Source organism: Eutrema salsugineum, unplaced genomic scaffold (genome assembly GCF_000478725.1).
Source record: "Eutrema salsugineum unplaced genomic scaffold, Eutsalg1_0 scaffold_7, whole genome shotgun sequence".
Lineage (NCBI taxonomy): Eukaryota > Viridiplantae > Streptophyta > Magnoliopsida > Brassicales > Brassicaceae > Eutrema > Eutrema salsugineum.
In genome coordinates, this window is record NW_006256486.1 from 9,189,628 (window position 1) to 9,207,891 (window position 18,264).

Here is an 18,264-nt window from a genome sequence, read left to right on the forward strand (position 1 = left end):
ATAAGTGAAAAACCACTCCCTCCTTGGACATATATGATAAGACGCTCCAGTATCTAAAACCCACACCTCAGAAGAACGAGTGTGTCCTTCAGAAACTAGAGCAACGTCCTCTTTGGACCTTGTGTCAGCTTCTGCTACAGCAGCAGATTCAGATTGCTTCTTCTTCTTTGGACATTCTGATTTCCAGTGTCCTATCTCTTTACAGTAATTACAGACATCACCTGGTTTAGGATATTTTGCAAACGACTTCTTCTTGTTCTTCACATATCCATTACCACCGCTGACAAATAGTCCAAATTCTTGACTGTCTGTACCTGTACCAGATGCCTTATAACACAGCTCCCTGCTGTGAAGAGACGACCTAACTTCCTCCAGTGAAACTGTATCTTTACCGACTATGAACGATTGCACGAAGTTCTCGTATGATAACGGCAGAGATACCAACAGAAGCAAAGCAGCATCCTCATCCTCCACCTTAACATCGATATTACAAAGTTCTAGTAATAACGTGTTCAACTGATCTAAGTGATCCCTGAGTTGCGTACCTTCCTGCATTCTTAATGCGAATAGGCGTTGTTTCAGAAGCAATTTGTTTGTTAGAGACTTTGTCATGTACAATGTCTCCAACCTCCCCCACAGGCCAGCCGCAGTCTTTTCGTTTGCAACCTCGATGATAATATCATCTGCAAGACATAGCAAAATTGTTGAGTATGCTTTGTCCTCCAGACTTGTCTTTGCAGTAGCGTCGCCCTTGTTGTCTTTCGACAGCGCCGCCCATAAGCCTTGTTGCTTCAGCAACGCTCGCACCTTGATTTGCCAGAGACTGAAACTGTTCCTCCCTGTGAACTTGTCGATACTCACGTTTAACCCAGACATCTTCTCACCAGATGCGGAAACTCCCAGAACCTGGAGCTCTGATACCAGTTTGTTATAACGGGTGCGAAAAGATGAAGCAATAAACGTAAAGAATACGACACATATTTAACGTGGTTCACCAACGATGTGTTGGCTACCTCCATGGACAAAAGAAACCGATTTATTAAGGGAGACAGAAGGTTCAGAAAACCCTGATGGAGGTTCTGAATCAGAATCGGAATACATCAGAATTAGGTATAACATATATATTTATAGCTACCTAGTTAACCCTAACCATATTTGGACCTGTCACTCAGGCCCACGTAACGTCCTTAAGCTAATAGCTTCGGCCCATTAATTAAACCGACAATCTGCAGTAAACTCCAAAGCTCACATGCACCTCATCTGACAGCTACACAGCTTACACATTCTGCTAACAGCTCCGCAGCTTACACAATCTGTTAACAGCTCCGTAGCTTACACAATCTGCTAACAGCTCCGCAGCTTACACAATCTGACCTTTTGCAGTTTGCTGTGTAGCCAGTACCTTTGTCAGCTCACACCTTTCTCAGGTCGCACCTTCTGCAGGTCGCACCTTCTGCAGGTCGCACCTTCCGCATGTCGCACCTTCCACAAGTACTTTCCGCAGGTCGCACAATCTGCATTATGCTTTGTAGGTTCGCACCTTTTGCAACTTGCACCTTGTGCACCCTGTATCTCTGAAGCATGTACCTCTGTAGCATGTACCTCTGAAGTATGTACCTCTGACAGTTTCAGATTCCAGGCACATTAACAATTTTGAACTAATCCGTCTTCGTCTTTAATCTCAGCAGTGGTATTTGATCCAATTGGATATAGATTTCAATTTTTCCATAGGTTTCAGAACTGATCAGATCACTTGCAAGTTAAAGCTCAAATTTTCCATAGGTTTCAGAACTGATGGGATTTTTGCAGGTTAGGGTAGGTATATGCATAAACAGAAACCAAAATAAAAGATCGTTTGCTAAGATGAGAGGAGAAAGAGTGTGAATTGGTTACCTCCATGGGGTAGAAGGGAAGCCGAATTGCATTTTCTGGTGAGATTTGTTGATAGCTCGCAGTACTGGCGCTCGTATCCTTCAAACACGTCGCAGTACTGGCGCTCGTATCCTTCAAACACGTCGCTCTTCTTCTTCTTCTTCTTCTTCTTCTTCTTCTTCTTCTTCTTCTTCTTCTTCTTCTTCTTCTTCTTCTTCTTCTTCTTCTTCTTCTTCTTCTTCTTCTTCAGTTAGTCCCAAAAATAGTCGTCGCTTAGTAGTACTGGATTCGAAGTTGTTCGGATCACAAAATCGATTGAAACGCAGAAAGAATCAAAGAGGTGCTTCTTCTTCGAATTCCAAGCTGAGTTTCAGATCGAACGGACTCAAAACGCTGTGTTTCGTTCTTAATCCCATCCCATTTTGTAATGTCTTTAGTTCTTGACTTGACTCTGTCAAAATATTTTTTTTTAAATCCATAAAAATGAAAAAAAAGAAACAAACAAAAGTAAAACCAAGTTTGAAATTATAATTACAGATATAGATCATAAATTTTGTGTTTAGATTGTTGTATTGTTATTAGATCATCACATACTGGATCTATAAAATATACACTAGTTAATTTGTCCACGCCTCGCATGAGCTATACATGTCTATTAAATGTAATTTTATAAATAAATAATTCTAAGAACATTAAAATTTTTTTTTATCTATGTTCTAAGTTAGACAATCCGAAATTTACAAATAAGCTCTTGATTTTAGCAAAAGGGTTAAAAATCTTTCTGAAGTATATAGATAAGAAATCGAAAATCCTATTCTAGATATCATAATTAACAACATTTCATTCGACATATAGATTTCTTTTATTGTTTTTTTTTTAATTTTTTCTTAGATTTTTACTAAATTTTGGTTTTATAAAATTATAAAAATCGAAAACCCTATAAACATAAGAAATTATAAACACTATAATAATTAGCGATATTCTAACATAAATTTTGTTTTTTTTTGTGTTTTGAAACGACATTCTTAATTTTATTCTAATTTTTGTTTTTGTTTTTTAACATTTTAGTTAGATTTTTTTTAAAATTTTTGAAATATAAAAAATGGTAATCAATAGACAAATAAGTATATAGATTATAAGAAATCGAAAACCATATAAACTTTTTTTTTAAACTTTTTTGTTAATTTTTTTTTTTGTTTTCATACGACATTTCATTAATTTTTAAATATATTCCATTTTGTTTATTTTAACATTTTTGTTAGATTTTTTGTAAATTTGGAAATATAAGTTGAAGTTTTGAATAGATAATATATATTCATAGTGTTTTACTTTTGGGCTATATATGCCATCTGTAATATTTTCTCTCCATTTTCCATTTGAAAAATTCAAATCGTTCTATTAAAACTCTCATGGCTAAGAAACACATCAAGCCATTTCCGAAAGAACATCCGCCAAATGTCCACGAAGAAATGGAGACGTCAAAGGAAGACATAACGAAATCACAAACTCTTCCTATCGTCACCTTCACTAGAGATGAAGAGGAAGCGACCAAGTGAACGAACCTCCTCAACGGCCTCGAACGCTAAACGTGCCAAGCAAATTGACAAAAAAACTGCTGATATGTCAAAGACTTAAGAGTGAGGAAGATGAGATCGTGTTGCTTCACGTAGTCATTGATTTTGGGAAGTGTCCATTGAAAGATAAGGAATGATTTCACAAATCGATGTAGGAATCCATTAGCATTGAGGCAAGTAAGAATCAATTGATGCGAAAGATTAAGAGTTTGAAAAAGAAATTTATCGGTTGTGAAACTCGATCGCTCTCTATCTGCCTCACAACACTCTCGAATAGAAACTGACTAACACTCAAAGAATGAGAAAGACTGAAAGTAAAGGGACACAGAGCTTTAATGAGTTCGGGGCATTAACCAGCACCCTACCTGTGATATCCCGATTTCCGGTATATGTGAAAAGGCTTATAAGAATTGATTTGGCTACCTATGTCATCAAAGTACACTTATCTTTCCGGTCAAGTGTTTTAAGAGAACTCCAGAGTTAAGCGTGCTTATGCTGGAGAAATCTCAAGATGGGTGACCTACTGGAAAGTAATCTGCGATACCGTGCGAGTGAGAACAAAGCACGGAAAAAAGATCACGTGGTGATTGTAGGGACAGTAGACAACTCTTACGAACCTCCCGGACCAAGCAACTCCCGACCGTCGGACAGGGATGGGCCCATGGACCTAGAAAGAGGCCAACCGTCGGACAGTGATAGGCCAACAGGCCTAGAGAGAGGACGTTGAGCTCACTGGTAGGGACGGTTGGTGGGCCAACGGGCCTAGAGCGAGGACGTTGGGCTCCAGATTATACGGCGTTGGACTCACTGGTAGGAGTGGTTGGGGGCGTTCAGAGTTGATAGCCAAAGACGGATTCAGGGTCTCATGGATTTGATAGCCGGTCTGTCTGGTTTTCGGTAGGGAAGAAGGGTGCGGGGTCTCACAGTGTGGTATCATCAGAGCGTCAGGTTAGCCAACCGGCTCGGACCCGGGTGGCGTCTTAGGACGTGGTTGAGAATTCGAGGACGAATTCCTTGGAAGTCGGGGAGAATTGTGACATCCCGATTTCCGGTATATGTGAAAAGGTTTATAAGAATTGATTTGGTTACCTATGTCATCAAAGTGCACTTATTTTTTCCGATCAAATGTCTTGAGAGAATTCCAGAGTTAAGCGTGTTTATGCTGGAGAAATCTCAGGATAGGTGACCTATCGGAAAGTAATCTGCGGTACCGTGCCGAGTGAGGACAAAGCACGAGGAAAATATCACGTGGTGATTGCAGGGACAGTAGACAACTCTCACGAGCCTCCCAAACCAAGCGACTCCCGATCGTCGGACAGGGATGGGCCCATGGGCCTAGAAAGAGGCCAACCGTCGGACAAGAGTGGGCCAACGGGCCTAAAGAGAGGACGTTGGACCCCAAATTATACGGCGTTGGGCTCACTGGTAGAGGCAATTGGGGAAGTTCAGAGTTGATAACCAATCCAGATGAAAGATGGATTCGGAGTCTCATACATTTGATAGCCGGTCCGTCTAATTCCTGGTGGAAAAGAATGAAGCGGGTCTCATACTACCTCTCGCCGGCGGTTGACCCCGCCGGAATCCACTAGATCTCAGCTCAATACGAGCTACAAAGTTGCTATTCTCTCTCTCTAAGAGATTATCTCTCTTCTCCTTATCACTTACAAAAATTGATCTGAAAAGAAGATGAGTCAACGACTGGTCATACATAAGACTGTTACAGACATGCTTCACACAATGCACATGCGTGACCAATGAGGGAGTAACACCTAATGGACTTAAACCGTACCAGATTGATTCTCCAATCCTCGATTATCTTGAGATGAACCGCTCAAGACACTTCGATAGACTTGGTTATTCCAACTAATGATCTTGGCTACTAATCCTTCATCGGTAAAGAGATAAATTCAGTAAGAAGATAAATTTATCTTCTTCTTCCACCACTCTCTTCTTTGCCTTGCTCGTCTCACCTTTACTTTGTTTTCAAAGCAATCCCATTCGTTCCCCAAAATATACTTGGACATTTCAAAACATGTCTGATCGTTATACCTTTGGTTCTTATCTCCTAAAACTCATATTTTTAACCCTACCCTAAATCAATTTGGATCTCTTGTTAATCACTTCACCCATCGATTATACAATAAACCAATTTTAGAGACATTGTCTAAGCTTTTAACATTAAATCATTGCATCAATTGAAAAAAAACTACAAGTTAGATTTTAAAGGTTAGAAGATAGAATAAAAAAGTGAAAAAGGTTTCATAAATTATAATTTTACTCGGATTATCCATACGTTATGTGAAATCTTGTTAGGCCTCGATTATCTGCATTTACATCTGCGTTCACGTATATATTATTTTCTCAAATGAACTCACAGCCTTAGACATTTTTAAGAATTATGTTTTGATATATCTAAAATGAATATTTGTCTATTGACCAAACTGGTAACGCGTGGCCATATTTTAAGAAATTAAAATGCTTGTATAGAAATTGATTTTCGAATCAAATATCATTTATGATTTTATATTTTTTTTGTCAAATTTGATTGATTTGGTCAAATACCAAAATAGTTAAAAGTTTACTAGTTAACTTTTCTCGCGCCTTGCACGGGCTAATATAATTTCATTTGATTGTTTGAAATTTTAATAGTTGTTTGGATTCATTTGTTTTTTATTTTTGAGTATATTCGTTTGTTAGATTTCCTTGCATTTTAATGTTGGAAGACAAGATCGTGAAAACAATAGAAGAGAGTAAAAAAAACATAGTAGTATCCGAATAATTTAGTTTAAATAGTTTTGAGATCTTTTGATCACTATTCTATGTATTTTACACATAATTTTTTGAACTACCATATGAACTTATTCGATTTTGATCTCTATTTTTATTTGTTTTAAACAACACAAATACCATGATTCCATTTAATTAGATATATATATATATATATAAATATATTTTTACTTTTTTGTTAGTGTTTTTTTTTTCAATTTCTATTTTTTTTTTGTTTTGAAACAAAACCTATATCACGTAAGCAAATCACTACACAAATAATACATTTTTAAAAAACATTAATATAGGTTTACGTGATGACTCCATGAATTTTTGGTTAGAATGAAAAAGAAAAAAGAGGCTTAATAATTGTGAAAGTTGTGATTAAAAATTTGAGAAGTTGCTTATATTTATACTAAACCATAAGTAATCTTTGCCTAGATATTTGTTAACATTTTAGTTAGGTTTTTATATTATTTCGAAGATATTAGAAATGGTAAATTTCTTTTTTTAAAAATTTATTTTTATAAAAATATTTTTGAAGATATTAGAAAAGGAAATTTTTTTTCTTTTTAATTTATTTTTATAAAAAACGTTTTTGAAGATATTAGAAATGGAATTATTTTGAAGATATTAGAAATGGTAAATTTCTTTTTTTTTAATTTATTTTTATAAAAACGTTTTTGAAGATATTAGAATCGGAATTTTTTGTTGTCTTTTTAATTTATTTTTATAAAAACGTTTTTGAAGATATTAGAAATGAAAATATTTTTTTATCTAAACGTTCTTTAAGACATTAGAAATGGTAAATTCTTTTTTTAATTTTTTTTTTTTAAACTTTTGGTTGAATCTTATTTTAAAAACGGTTTTTTTTACAGCGAAATTAAGCATTAAACCACAATAATTTAGTTTGGTTTGTTTTAAGTTGTTTTTTACACATCATCACATGATAAACAATAAAAAATTGACACGTAATTGGAAAATATGGCTAAACGGTCTTTTAACGGTCGAAACTCATGGAGCTGACACATTAGCGAAAAGTGGTGAAACTCGCTGTGAACGCGATACGTAAGCAAATCACTACACAAATAAGTATATAGATTTATTCCAAGTAAAACTCTTTCCTAAAACTTTAGTATATATAGGTATGTTCAGATCAATGGAAAACGACACAAAATTTACAATTCTCTATATATGTTTTCAAACACACGGTTAAAGACTTTTAAGTTTTAAGTGAGGAAACATGAAAAGCTATTTCACATTCACCACTTTCTTCTTCGCTCTTCTCCTTACCTCATGTTAGTCATTTCTTCCTCAATATATATTTGTAAGTTTTATTTATATGTTGTGAAAATAACGATTAATGTAATGAGTTTGGTGTGTATATTTTTATAGGTGTGGTAATGAGTGCGAGGATGCATGAAAGCACAAATGGTGTGTTGCAGTTGCAGCCAATAGTATGCAATACCAATGAAGACTGTGCTAAGTTTTGCAAAGGTCCCATTCACAACTGCCAATTTCATACTTGTGCCTGCGTACCCGGAAATCCTAATTGTTGCTAGAAACATCCCCACACACGCATAATCTTAAACGTTGGATTCTAAATTTCGTTTGATTCCGATTCAAATATCTTTTGCATTGGAAGTCTATGTACGCAAAGAAATACAAATATTATGTTTATCTTGTTCTTCGACGATCCGATGGTTTAACCAAACTGAAACGTAACATCCTATCACGGCACATATAAACTCATTGTGGAGATATTTCGACCCTCAAAGGCACTACCTTTTATGCCTAATATCACCAACACACCAAAAGTAGAAAGCTTTAACGGATTGAATGAGTTTTACGAGTGAGCAAGAGCAAGTAAAGTGCAGAAAAATAAGAAACAGAGCACACACAGAGTTTAACGAGTTCACGCCCGGAAAAGGGTCGCTACGTCTCGCCGGGATCTTCCGGAATCCACTAGAATCTCAGGGGTTACAAAGAGTATCAGAAACATACACCAGCCCCTTTACAAGGCCCTCTACAAGTTTCACTCTTTCCCCAGATTCCCAAAGAACAGAACACAAGTTTAAGCTTTAATGTTATGTTCTCTCAACTCTCACACGAGTCACACTCTCTGTCTATCTTCTCAATGATGTAACATAGCTCTTTAAGTAGTCACGTCTTGACCTAGTTCCCTTTGCCCCTCCACGTAATTTCCATCACTTGAGACAAAACCGCATTGAATAAAAGTGGCACTTATCTCTAGTGAAACCAGGAGACAAGTCCGTACTATGTTTGCTTTATGGCAGGACATAAACGGCTCTCTTAAGTGGTCCTGAGCGTAACTTACGGTCACGTGACATTTGCCTTTGAGCTGCAGACTTCTTTTCCACGTCTAGCTCCCTTTTGATCTTGATCTTCAGCACTAATCCCAACAAAACTCCACCTAGTGATGAACGATCAACAAAAAACAGCTTGAGCCTGTAACATACATTTAGATAGACTGATGATTCCAGCTTCGCATGGATTCCGATCCCGATTCCTGAGTCTTCCTACTCAGTCTTCACTCGTAGCAAGTCCAATGCGGCTTGAAACTTGCTAACGGGTAAAACCTTGGTGAAAATATCTGCCGGATTACTCAAAGTAGATATCTTCAACACCTCCACAATTCCATCAGCGATGGTGTCTCTGATCTTGTGGTACTTAACAGCAATGTGCTTAGTCCTTTCATGATGCACATTATTCTTCGAAAGAGCTATGGCGCTTTGAGAGTCGCAGAAAATCTCAACACCTCCTTGCTTGTAACCAAAATCTTCTAGTAAGCCTTTAAGCCATATAGCCTCTTTCACTGCCTCATTCATAGACATGTATTCGGCTTCAGTGGTTGACAAAGCCACTACCTTCTGTAAAACTGACCTCCAACTGATTGTGTTACCCCCTAGAGTAAAGACCATTCCGCTTATGGACCTTCTTCTATCGACATCTGCTGCAAAATCTGAGTCGCAATAACCTTTTAGAACAAACTCAGAACCTTTGCTGTAACACAAACTTTTCTTCAGGGTCCCCTTGATGTATCTAAGAACCCACTTCACTCCCAACCAGTGTTCCTTGATCGGATTACTCATGAATCTGCTGATGATACCCACAGGGTATGATAAGTCAGGTCTTGTACCAACCATAGAATACATTATACTCCCCACAGCGTTTGAGTAAGGAACTGATTTCATGTATTCTCTGTCGTTGAGAAGCTGCTTGTCAGTAGCTGCACACATCTTCAAATGAGCTCCAAGGGGTGTTAGCACCTCCTTTGCTTGCTCCATCTTGTACAGTTCCAAGACTTTACCCAAATATCCTTCTTGAGATAACCTTAATGTTCCTTTAGCTCTGTCTCTCGTGATTTCCATACCGAGTATTTTCTTGGCTGCCCCGAGATCTTTCATCTCGAATTTGATACTAAGCTGTTGCTTCAATTCTGAGATAACTCCTTTGTCTTTAGCTGCAACTAGCATGTCATCCACATAGATGAGTAGATATGCCTTGTTGCCATCACCTAATGTTTTGATGTAAGCACAATTATCTCTTAAGCTTTTCTCAAAACCAATTTCCTTCATATAACTGTCAAACTTTTCATTCCATTTCCTCGGTGACTGCTTTAGACCGTATAAGGATTTGTTCAATAGACACACTTCTCCTGGCTTGAACCGATCCTGATAACCCTCTGGAGCCTCCATGTAGATCTTCTCATCTAACTCCCCATGTAGGAAAGCGGTTTTAACATCAAGCTGCTCAAGTTCGAGATCTTCTTCTACCACAATAGCTAACAAGATCCTTATAGAAACATGTTTAACTACTGGGCAAAAATCTCTGTGTAGTCTATCCCTTCTCTCTGAGCATATCCCTTTGCAACTAATCTTGCTTTGTATCTAGGTGTTTCTACCCCTGGGATTCCAGGCTTTCGTTTGTAGATCCATTTGCAACCGATAACACGCTGTCCCCTTGGTCTTGTAACAACGGTCCATGTATGGTTTTTGTCTAAAGAGTCCATCTCTTCGTCCATACCATTACTCCAGAATTCCCAATCACTGTCTTTCCGAGCTTCTTGAAAACTTGCAGGTTCTCTAGTATCACCATCAACAGTTGTAATGAGAGCTTCTGCATCGAATGCATCTTCATATGAATTCTCTTCACCACAGTCTTCACTGAAGTAGCCTTCTACATCAAACCTTCTAGGCGGTCTCAGTTCCCTTCTTGCTCTGTCACGAGCCAAGTGATAGCTTTCTGGTGTTTCAGCTATCTCATCTATATGTTGGCCATCTTCCGGTTGATGAGATCCTCCTGCTGACATTTGATCCATCTCCTCCTCTTGTTCATCGGAGAGATCTCCACCTAAGCTTGTATCACTTCTTTCTCCAAGGTCGATATCTAGTAGTGTATTCGACATCTCTCCTTGATCACTTAAGGTCTCCTTTCCTCTGAGAATAACGTCTTTATAGACTGCATTCTCTTGAAAGATTACATTTCTGCTCACCGTGCACTTCTTCTCTTCTAACAACCAAACTTTATAACCCTTCACTCCAGCTGGATAGCCTAAAAGAACTCCTTTCTTTGCTCTAGGTACCAGCTTCCCTTCATCTGAGTGAACAAAAGCCACACACCCGAATCTCCTTAAGTAGCTATATACCGGTGCCCTTTCGAACCATCTCTGATCAGGGATCTCGTTGTTTATAGCAGATGTTGGTGTTTTGTTGATGAGAATCACTGCAGTGCAGGTCGCTTCAGCCCAAAATGATTTAGGCAATCCCGAGTCACTTAACATACTTCTCACTCTTTCCATTATGGTCCTGTTCATCCTTTCTGCGATGCCATTTTGTTGGGGTGTGTAAGCACACGTCCTGTGTCGAACAATACCCTTTTGTTTGCAGTAGTCATTGAACTCATGGTTACAGAATTCAAGACCATTGTCAGTTTTCAATATCTTGATCTTCCTCTCGGTTTGATTCTCTACCATGATGCTCCATTCAACAAAGGTTCCAAAGGCTTCATCTTTGTGCTTTAGGAAGTAGACCCATGTCTTTCTAGTATAATCATCGATGAACGATATGAAATATTGACATTTTCCCAAAGACAATGGAACACTTGGAGCTCCCCACAAATCGGAATGGATATAATCCAACTTCTCTTTTGTATCATGAGCAGCAACAGAGAAACTGACCCTCTTTGTCTTTCCGTAGACACAGTCTTCACACATTCCTAGTGTTGACACCTTCTTCCTGTCTAGAAGTCCTTTCTTAACCATAATGTCCATATTCTTCTGACTTATGTGACCCAGCCTTCTATGCCACAGGACTGTGTCATCTGCTTTCCTTTCTGCAACTAGCGATTGACCACATTCTGAGCTACCCTGAAGTATGTAAAGTTTCTCATGCCTTTTCCCCACCAGGAGAGTTCTGGTCTTTTCTTTGACAATAAGAGTTCCGTCCCTTGATTCAAAACTACATCCTTGCTCCTCCAATGTTCCCATTGAGAGCAGATTTCTGTCCATATCAGGGATATATCGAACCTGAGACAGCAACACTGTTGTTCCATCTTCATTCCTGATTCTGACATTCCCAATGCCTCTGACCTTCGATGTTGTTTTGTTTCCCATTCTGACTGAGCCTCCACTGTTTTCTTTAAGGTCTTCAAACCACTCTCTTTTGTGAGTCATGTGGTAACTGCAACCTGTATCCATGACCCATACATCTTCTAGACTTATATCCGTAGAATGTAGAGCTTCTGATACATATAACCCTGTAGAGTCATTCTTACTCCCTTTTACCATTGCAGCTTCCCCTTTACTTTGATCCTTTGACTTGTTCTGAGACTTATGTTTGCTCGGACATGAGCTTCTGAAATGCCCTTCCTCACCGCAGATCCAACACCCTTTCTTACTCTTGGATTTGGATCTTTTGTTCGGTTTTGAACTTCGCTGATCTGACCTTCCTCTCTGTTCTCCCTTATCCTTGACGTATAGACCTTCTCCTTGTCCTTTAGAACCTTTAGAGCTTGATCCAAACTCTAGTTCCTTTGCGTAGATAGCTGAAACAACTTCATCAAGAGTAAGTGTTGACCTTCTTGACCCATATTTCAGTGTATCCCTGAGTTGATCGAACTGTCTCGGGAGAGACATGAGTAACAAGATCGCTTGGTCTTCATCAGACACAGTAACGTCAGCATTTTCCAAGTCTCCAATCAGATGTAAGAAATCGTCTATGTTTGCTTCGATAGACTGGCTTTCTGACATCTTGAAACTATAGAGTCTTTGCTTCAGATAGATTCTATTTGGAAGAGCTTTTGCTAGATAGAGCTTGTCCAGTGCATCTATCATTTCCGCAGCGGTTTCATTCTTTCTGATCTTCCTTAGAACCCTATCTGTAACACTCAGTATGATTGTGCTTCTCGCTTTCTTCTTTTTCTCAGCCAAAGATTCCTCCTTTTCTCTAGCGTCCTTGTCATCTGCATCTTTTTCTTTTGGATCTGAGCCCTTCTTGCTCGTAGCCTCAGTTTCTTCTAGGCATTTGCTTAAACCCAAGAGATCCAGATGAGCCAGCAACTTGTCTTTCCACAGCGTATAATCCCCATGGCCGTCAAACTTCTCCATCTCTACCCTTGAAGACGACATGGCTCTTACAGTCTTCAAGACTTCCGAACCACAAAACCACCGAAACCTGGCTCTGATACCAATATGTGGAGATATTTCGACCCTCAAAGGCACTACCTTTTATGCCTAATATCACCAACACACCAAAAGTAGAAAGCTTTAACGGATTGAATGAGTTTTACGAGTGAGCAAGAGCAAGTAAAGTGCAGAAAAATAAGAAACAGAGCACACACAGAGTTTAACGAGTTCACGCCCGGAAAAGGGTCGCTACGTCTCGCCGGGATCTTCCGGAATCCACTAGAATCTCAGGGGTTACAAAGAGTATCAGAAACATACACCAGCCCCTTTACAAGGCCCTCTACAAGTTTCACTCTTTCCCCAGATTCCCAAAGAACAGAACACAAGTTTAAGCTTTAATGTTATGTTCTCTCAACTCTCACACGAGTCACACTCTCTGTCTATCTTCTCAATGATGTAACATAGCTCTTTAAGTAGTCACGTCTTGACCTAGTTCCCTTTGCCCCTCCACGTAATTTCCATCACTTGAGACAAAACCGCATTGAATAAAAGTGGCACTTATCTCTAGTGAAACCAGGAGACAAGTCCGTACTATGTTTGCTTTATGGCAGGACATAAACGGCTCTCTTAAGTGGTCCTGAGCGTAACTTACGGTCACGTGACATTTGCCTTTGAGCTGCAGACTTCTTTTCCACGTCTAGCTCCCTTTTGATCTTGATCTTCAGCACTAATCCCAACACTCATGAAGGATAGTCTTGACTTCATCACTGCCCATTCTCCAAGAAAATAAGAAACTAACTGCGTGATTAAAATTTGTTAAGAAAGAGAGCAAGGGAAATGATGAAATGCAGTATCATAATTTATATCAATGATCAAACCAAAACATCCGTTTTCCTTTCCCTGATATATCAAACGTCCAAAACATCCGTTTTTCTTTACATTCATAGGAATTCCATTATGATTTCTTACAATTCAACCATCCATTCATTGATTATTAGCCAAATTAAAGCTAGCATCAAAGTTATGCATATTGAACTCTGGTCTTTGTGAAGTTTTCGATGATATCTGAGTTTGAGTTATGATTGATGACTGATTTGAGGAGTCGTTTCTTGTTGCTTGCAGCCATTGAGACACATCTATTTTCAGCATCTTGTACAACCCTTTCAGGACAGACACAAATTTTCTAGAATATTAAATTGCATATAAATTTCCAAATTCTCCATAAAATCCATAATGGAAGAAGCTTTTGAGATTCACTTAACTTTGAATGGGCTTCTATATCAATGATGCTACATAGTAGATCTTCTTCATTATCACCATGTGAAATTTGTAGAAGCCAGGGAAATCTAGATAGTCTCCAAATTATCAACCACACCAGACAAGTAAAAAGCATATGACATATTGTTTCAGGAGCTGAGCAACATCATTGACAAGTATGGGCTATTGGCTAGCTTAATTGTTGGCAACCTTAACCTACATTTAATTAAAGATAAAATGGCTATGTCCCATATTAACAATGGTAATTTTGAAAAGCTTTTGGTTTCATGGTATTTTTTCCTCTCAAGTGGCTGTAAAAATTTGCAAGTACACCAACAATAAGAACAGTTATTGACAATGGTAATTTTTGAAAAGCTTTTGATTTCATGGTATTTTTTCTTCTCAAGTGGCTGTAAAACTTTGGAAGTACACCAACAATAAGAACAGTTATTGACAATGGTAATTTTGAAAAGCTTTTGGTTTCATGGTATTTTTTCCTCTGAAGTGGCTGTAAAACTTTGTAAGTACACCAACAATAAGAACAGTTATTGACAATGGTAATTTTGAAAAGCTTTTGGTTTTATGGTATTTTTTCCTCTGAAGTGGCTGTAAAACTTTGCAAGTACACCAATAATAAGAACAGTTATTAACAATGGTAATTTTGAAAAGCTTTTGGTTTCATGGTATTTTTTTTCTCTGAAGTGGCTGTACACCAACAAGAAGAACCATATTTGTTAAAAACAGATTAAGAAAACTATATTATAACCAAAATTTTTTTGACAAAACAGAAATAACCGAAACAAAAATAAAAAACAATTCGAGTGGGTAAAGCAACAGCTTCCACCGAACTAATTCCCAACCTTACCTTTAAACCGACGTTCCTCCCACAAAACCGACAAAATCCCTAAATCGGGAAAAATCTCCTCTCCGCCGTGAACGACCGGAGACTTTTCGTGGATGGGCCAATCAACATCCGCCGCCGGAAATTCAATCCTCAATCGACGGAGAACCAAAACGTTTTCTTCCAAATTTCCAATCGAACCTGACAAATCTGAGGTTTTATTTGATTACTCATCGTCTTTACCCGACGAGTGCTTGGCGTTAGTGTTCCAGTTTCTAAACTCCGGTAACCGGAAAAGATGTGCTCTCGTTTGTCGACGGTGGAAGATCGTCGAAGGACAGAATCGTTACCGTCTCTCTCTCCACGCACGCGCGGATCTGATCACTTCGATCCCTTCCCTCTTCTCTCGATTCGATTCCGTTACGAAGCTTTCGTTGAAATGCGACCGTAGATCTGTGAGCATCGGCGACGAAGCGCTAGTTAAGATCTCTCTCCGGTGTCGGAATCTGAAGAGGCTCAAGCTTAGAGCTTGCCGTGAGCTAACTGACGCAGGTATGGCTGGTTTCGCTGAGAATTGCAAGGATTTGAAGATATTCTCTTGTGGATCTTGTGATTTCGGAGCTAAAGGTGTGAAAGCCGTGCTTGATCATTGCTCTTCTCTCGAGGAGTTATCGGTCAAGCGTCTCCGTGGATTCACCGACTTAGATCCGGAATCGATGGGGCCTGGCGCGGCGGCTTCTTCTCTTAAGTCGATTTGCTTGAAGGAGCTTTTCAACGGCCAATGCTTCGGTCCGGTGATCGTCGGCGCGAAGAATCTCAGATCTTTGAAGCTTTTTCGATGTTCCGGTGACTGGGACAAGCTTCTTCAAGAAATGGCGGTTAAGGATCATGGTATAGTGGAAATACATCTTGAACGTATGCAAGTGAGTGATCTAGCTTTATCTGCGATCTCTAATTGCTCAAGCCTCGAGATTTTGCACCTTGTGAAGACACCTGAATGCACGAACTTGGGATTAACCGCGATTGCAGAGAAATGTAAGCGTTTGCGAAAGCTTCACATCGATGGATGTAGAGCGAACTTGATCGGAGACGAAGGGCTAGTTGCGGTGGCTAAGTTCTGCTCCAAGTTACAGGAACTGGTGCTCATAGGAGTGAATCCAACGTCGCTGAGTATAGGAATGTTGGCTGCGAAATGTCAGGATCTTGAAAGATTGGCACTTTGTGGTTGCGATACGTTTGGTGATCCTGAGCTTTCTTGCATCGCTGCGAAATGTCCGAGTTTGAGGAAACTGTGTATCAAGAACTGTCCTATCTCCGATCTTGGGATCGAGAATCTTGCGAATGGTTGCCCCGGTTTAACCAAAGTGAAGATTAAGAAGTGTAGAGGAGTGTTGGTCGGTTGTGCAGACTGGTTAAGAACGGTTAGGCCTACGCTTTTGGTGAACGCAGACACCGTAGAACCAGAGAATCTTACAGAAGAGGCAAGCAATGATGATGATGTTGAAGTAGGCTTGCAAGAACACGGAGTCCAGTTCCCTCGTTTGATCAACAGCTCAGAACCAAGCATTGCGTCTGGTAGTAGAAGCCGCTCAGGGTATTTCAGTTCACGAGTTGGATTGTTTAGTTTGATGAGCCTAGTAGCTTGCACTTCGAGAAAACGGGCAAGCAGTTGATTAGTTAGTTACTTGATCATGTTGTTTCTTCACAAATGAAATTGTATATATATTTGGTTAGTTGATTGTTTGTTGATGCTGTACTCAATTTCGTGTATGATCTTTAGTGATCTATCAAGTTCCTAACACAAAGAAACATCACAGTCTCAAAATCAATGTCTTTGAGAGTAAAGCATCCATAAGCAAGAAGTGGAAATATAATAAGAATTAGAAATAAAGAAGTGAAGAAAAGATTTAGAACCAAATTTATTTACAGAAAACCATCACATTCTCAACATAGTTGTTATTACAGAAACATCAAATTCTCAACATAGTTGGTATCAGTTGCCCAGATTGATGTTCTTCTCTCGAAAGCTGAATTTGGCAAAGCAAAGAGATGCTTCCACCACATCTCATCTCCAAGCTTGAACAATACATATATTACTATAATCACAGAAAAACGGTCACTTTGCCTACTCATGTTAATGGATGCAAAAAAAAAGGTTTCATACAATTTATGTGCTAATTCATACCTGAAACCCACAAAATTTTCCCTGTGGCTAGAGGCCTTTTGGATTTTCACTTGTAGAGGGATAAAGCTCTCGTCATCTTGCATTGAAGAAGCCATTGCCCCATCAAAGTCTCTCATCATAGGTAACAGCGAAACAAGGAGCAAACGTGGCTCTATATAATTCTCATTGATACCTATGGAACTTTTGCAAGCCAAAACAGCTCCATAAATTAAAATGAATAGAGCGCTTGTTTGGTCTTCTTCTTGTTCTTGAGAGACTTGTTCTTGTTCTTCAAACACTGGTTTACTAGGTACATGCGCCAAGTCTGTGAAAATCACTTCTCCAACTTTCCGGATCAAATCATAATTCGTCCTCCCAGAAACAAGAAAGAGCATTGAGATAATGTGGATGATGAAATGTACATACCATAAAACACTAATTTGGATTCGTTATTATTTTTGTTTTCTTTTTAACTTTGTTTATTTATGCTTGAATTATTTGCTCTATATATTTTTGTTTTTTTTTTATTCTCAACTTTCTTATCTTATTTATAAATTCTAAATTGCAAGGTAATCTTCTCTATTAAAACAGAAGCATGTTTTGTGTCCAAACAGATTTTTTTAGTTTTCTACTATTCTACTTTTGGATATCTACTATTTCTGTTGCCAAATAAATATTTTAATTTTATTTATATTTTGTTTTATTTATTTCTGAATTAATAAAGTAATATATTTGAATTTTATCTTTAAAATTAAATTCGAAATTTTTAAAATTTAATTCAATTAGTTTAGATTTTCTTAGATATAGTTAGGATTAATTATCAAAATGACAAAAATCAGTTATTATTATTTTTATAAAATAGTAAATAAGATATTAACTAGTTTTCTTTTTTAAATATCCAAATTTAAATACTATTCTGATAAAGATAATAAACAATTATTTTAAAAATATAAAAATTTAAAATTTAAAATATATTATATGGTAATATGAACAGATAGGGTAAAATTATGTTTTTGTATTCATAGTCTTTTCCGGATCAATCAAATGAATGGATTAAAACTATGTTTATATAATCGTGATCAAATTCTTAGAAAAAAGAAATTTTAAGAAATAAATTTTATTTAAACACAAAAATAAATTATGT

At 38.1% G+C, this 18,264-nt stretch overlaps 2 protein-coding genes across 2 annotated transcripts; both read left to right on the top strand.

Annotated features, from left to right (window-relative positions):
* Positions 1 to 7,455: 7,455 nt before the first annotated feature.
* LOC112082911 (putative defensin-like protein 279) lies at positions 7,456 to 7,774 on the top strand. Its single transcript, XM_024150617.1, has 2 exons — positions 7,456 to 7,510; positions 7,608 to 7,774. The coding sequence occupies exons 1-2, from the start codon at positions 7,456 to 7,458 to the stop codon at positions 7,772 to 7,774; spliced, it is 222 nt and encodes a 73-aa protein (XP_024006385.1).
* A 7,156-nt stretch (positions 7,775 to 14,930) lies between these two features.
* On the top strand, positions 14,931 to 16,706 carry LOC18010627 (F-box protein At1g47056). The gene has a single exon (XM_006393563.2). It carries the CDS (start codon positions 15,073 to 15,075, stop codon positions 16,627 to 16,629), a length of 1,557 nt encoding a protein of 518 aa, XP_006393625.1. The 5' UTR covers positions 14,931 to 15,072; the 3' UTR covers positions 16,630 to 16,706.
* Positions 16,707 to 18,264: the final 1,558 nt, after the last annotated feature.

Coding starts and splice junctions, on each gene's coding strand:
- LOC112082911 (XM_024150617.1), top strand. CDS start 7,456: ATGAAAAGCTATTTCACATTCACCACTTTCTTCTTCGCTCTTCTCCTT. Junction 7,511..7,607: donor CGCTCTTCTCCTTACCTCAT/GTTAGTCATTTC, acceptor ATATTTTTATAG/GTGTGGTAATGAGTGCGAGG.
- LOC18010627 (XM_006393563.2), top strand. CDS start 15,073: ATGGGCCAATCAACATCCGCCGCCGGAAATTCAATCCTCAATCGACGG.